The 4,155-nt window shown below is 50.2% G+C and overlaps 1 protein-coding gene across 3 annotated transcripts in view; it reads right to left on the reverse strand.

Annotated features, from left to right (window-relative positions):
- Ptpru (protein tyrosine phosphatase receptor type U) overlaps positions 1-4,155 on the reverse strand; it is a 74,343-nt gene that overhangs the window by 6,005 nt on the left and 64,183 nt on the right. For all 3 annotated transcript variants that reach the window (XM_028759555.1, XM_028759554.1, XM_028759556.1), the window contains exons 23-24: positions 2,351-2,486; positions 1,778-1,927 (exon numbers count right to left, since the gene is read on the reverse strand). In XM_028759555.1, the coding sequence (XP_028615388.1) occupies positions 1,778-1,927; positions 2,351-2,486 (286 nt within the window). The remainder of the gene's footprint in view (positions 1-1,777; positions 1,928-2,350; positions 2,487-4,155) is intronic.

The following is a 4,155-nucleotide window of genomic DNA, read 5'->3' on the forward strand; positions in this document are numbered from 1 at the left end:
GAGAGAGAGAGAGAGAGAGAGAGAGAGAGAGAGAGAGAGAGAGAGAGAGAGAGAGAGAGAAGACTGAGCAGGTCATTTCAGGGCCTCCTCAAAGGATCTTAGGTTAGATAATTAACTCTGTGCTATGGATGAAGAAACTGAGGCTCAGAGAAAAAGAAGTTAGGGAGCCAAGTTGCCCATCACCAGGACATGTAGGGCCTAGACTGCGCTTTGGGAATAGCACCTGTCTCCCTGAGCCAGTGTGGGCTTAGATAAGTGACTTAATGTTCTCCCTTGTAAAATGGGAATCTGGTGTGCCTTTTTCACAGGGCTTCCTGGGAAGTCGAATGAGATCATGCCAGGCACTAAGAGCCTGGTGCACCAGGGCTCGACATGTGGCAGGCCCAGTGAGGAGCAGCCTTAGATTGTCAGTGTCTCAAAGATGCAAGCCTGAGTTCCACCTCTTCCCAGGAGACAACCCTGGGCACAATACAGAAGCCTTGGTCCCAGCTCTGTCAAGACAGAATGTGACCCTGAGTGCCTGGTACAGGTTCAGCCAGGGCTATGACATCTATCTCTACACTGAACCTTTGGTTTTGGGATACTGGAGTGTTAGTTTCTCTCTTATTCTTAGGGATACCTCCCAGGATCCCAAGTCTGTCATGATCCCCAAAGCTGATACCCCTCTCCAGGAATCACCAATCACATTTCCCAGGTAACCCTATGCTGGCTCCAGAATGTGCCAGTCGACAGGTGCCATATGGCTGAAGAAACATGGGAACTCTGAGTGGAGGGAACCCCTGTGTCTCTGGTACCCAGAGAAAAACAGATTCCTTTGGAGAGCAGCCTGCAGCATGATGAGCCTAGCCCCACCCAAAACAGAAACTGGGTCTATCATGGACTCTTCCTCTAATCCCAGTGCCTGGTTTAAGAATAGCTGTGTGGGCTAACGGTGGTGGCACACGCCTTTAATCCCAGCAGTCAAGAGGAAGAGGCAGAGAGGCAGGAGGATTTCTGTGAATTCAAGGCCAGCCTGAACTATGATCTACAGAGTGAGTTCCAGGACAACTAAGGTTAGCTGTGTGGGATCTGGACTAGTGTTTTGCTGGGGCCATTAGGGGCAACAAGAGCAAAGCAGCCTAGCACAGCTGCAGGCCAGGTACAGGTTCAAGTGTGAAGCCAGAGCCAAGGCAGAAGCCAGGCATCATGGGATGTGTCTGTAATCCTAGCATTAGGCTGGGGCAGGAGGATTACCCTGAGACTGGGGGTCAGCCAGGGCTATATATAAAGGGGGGTAATTTGGGTTGATGGCTCAGTTGCCAAAGTATTTGCCTTGCATGCATAAGGATCAGAGTTCAACCCCCAGAACCTATGTTTAATAAATAAAAATAAAAAGCTGGCATCCCTGCTTGGTGGCACAAACTTGTTTGTGTGCAGTAATGGGAGAGGAAGAAAGGCAGACCTCGGACCCTCAGAATTCACACACTCACACACCTACATATACACACTCACACACCTACACATTCATACACCTACACACTCACACACCTATACATATACTCACAAACCCCAAACTCCACTCCTATACACATATACACCCAACCCTATATATACTCCCACAGCCCACTCACCTACATACATATATATATATATATATACATATATGTAGATATACATACACACACACACACACACAGCCATGCCCCTGTATTCACAAACCCAGCTTTACACATATACCCTCAAACTTACACATATACTCACACACTCCACATCTGTACACACATACTCCTCCCCGTACCTGGAATTCTTCCCGAAGCTGGGAGGAATTACTCTGAGGGTCAATGCGGATCATCTCCCTGTAGGTGGCCTTAAACTCATTGACAGGGATGGTGGTCTCCCCACACAGGCAGGCCTCCAGGATTGCATCGTGGATGAAGACGTATTGTTCCTGGAACAGGAGACAGGAATGTAAGAATGAGGAGGGGACTGAAAGCTCTGCAGAAGATGAAGGACAAAGAAGGCCAAGACTGAGTTCAACCACCACCTCGGCTCATCTCTAGTGCACCCGGGAACATTCCCAGATCATCTGAGTGGCGAGGGACAGTCCAAGGTCCCAGGTCTAGTAAGGACACAAACCCTAGTACATGTGACTCTAGACTGCTCCCCCTCACCTCCCCCTCCCACCACCTGTCTCGCCTGTACAACACTGAAGTCTGCAGAGACCTAAGAACTTCCCTCATCCACCAAACCCCAACCCCAGCCATGTTTGAGACGGCCGGGGAAGGAAGGACCTAGGATGCCCTGCAGATGTGTTACTCCATGACAGAGACCTAAATGGAGGGGAGAGGTTGGGGACAGGGCTGGTCCGAACCTCCGTCTGGATCATGTTGACCCGCCGGGAACACAGGGTCTTCACGCAGTTGTAAATGTCCACGACCCCCTCACACTCGGCCATGTCCAGCATCACGTCCAAGACAATGTAGCAGCCTGTGCGGCCAGTGCCTGCACTGAGGGGAAGGGAAGGCCAGGGCCACATCAGAGCCTTGGGGCGGGGCTCAAGACCAGGGAGAAGAAAAGAAGCAGGGACCCGGGTGTCTGCCATAGCTATGGAATTCAGGGGTTAGGGACAGTCCGACCAGGAGGGACTGCAGAGCAAAGGCTAGAGTTCTCTGTGATGCTGCAGGGGACACAGCTGGGAGCAGATAACAAGGCACGGGGAAGGAAAAGACAGGAAAGGATAGGAGGACATGGAAGAGAGCTGCCTCAACAGAGCAACAAGGACTCGGGGAGAGGACTGAGAGTGATGCTCAGAGCTCAGTCCGGGAGCACACTCTCCCCTGGATACCTCAGACTCCTGCATATCAGACTCATGCCCATCCACATCCCCTCGTGGAGCTTCCAACACTTCCAGGCCTTCTTCCAAACTCTCAGAGCAATATGGCTAGCTTCTGTTAAAACACTTGCCACGGGGTCCCTGTTGACTATCTCAGTAACTCCCCCGGGGAACCCAGCAAGAGCAGGGCTGTGTTGGACTCATCCTTGATGTGTGTGCTCAGCACAGGGAGTAGTGTTGATGGGGACAACGGTTGGGAAAGATGCCACCAAGGTTCCAGCTTTAATATGGCGCCATCGAAGCATTAAAGCGTTACTGAAGACGACCCAGCTCACACAAGCACTTTGGAAGACCTGGGCAGCGCCCACTGGGGCTGCGCGTTCATAAACAGCAATCCAGTCCCTACACAGGGTCCACAGCAATGTGAGTGCATTTCCTATCAAGAAGCCACACCTTAGAGCATACTTAGCTGCCATTTTATCCCAGCATCATCATTTCTGGTGCCTAGCAACAGTAGGTGGACAGATGCACCCTGGAATGTGATGCTGTGTGGACGGACCTCATGTTGGGGGACCTAAGTCACACAAAGTTCTGGGAACAGGGAACTTTCCAGAACTGGGCCATGTGAGTGCATGTGGGTAGTAGTGTGTGTGTGTGTGTGTGTGTGTGTGTGTGTGTGTGTGTCTGTGTGTGTACAAACATGTCAAAGGTCAGAGGTCAACATCAAGTGCCATTCCTCGAGAACACACTGTTCCCTCTGAGACAGGGTCTTGTCCTAGGTTCTGCAGCTTCCTGATTATGTTAGGTAGACTGGCCAGTGAGAGACAGGGATTTTCCTATTTCTGTCTCCCCAAGGCTGAGATTACAAGCACATTCCCCCACACCCAGCTTTTTATATAGGTGCTGGGGATCAAACTCAGGTCCTTGGGCTTGGGAAGCAAACATTTCACCCAAGCCCGTGCTCTATCTCTCAGTCTGAGAGGATTAAGCTAGTGGTTTAGTTAATGAACACTCATTGTTTGTGATATAAATTACACTGTGTTACAGACTTCTATATGGATTAGAATTCATCCTTAAAAGATGCTGTCTTGGAGCTAGAGAGATGGCTCAGACGTTAAAAGCACTGACTGCTCTTCCAGAGGTCCCAAGTTCAATTCCCAGCAACCACATGGTGGCTCACAACCATCTGTAATGGGGATCTGATGCCCTCTTCTGGTATGCAGGCTTACATGCAAATAGAGCAGTCATATACATAAATAAATCTTTTTTAAAATTCAATCTTGGTGAGATTTGAACAGAAAAGGGGAGAGAGAGAGAGAGAGAGAGAGAGAGAGAGAGAGAGA

The sequence above is a fragment of the Grammomys surdaster genome, unplaced genomic scaffold (assembly GCF_004785775.1).
Source record: "Grammomys surdaster isolate TR1022 unplaced genomic scaffold, NIH_TR_1.0 126313, whole genome shotgun sequence".
Classification (NCBI taxonomy): Eukaryota; Metazoa; Chordata; class Mammalia; order Rodentia; family Muridae; genus Grammomys; species Grammomys surdaster.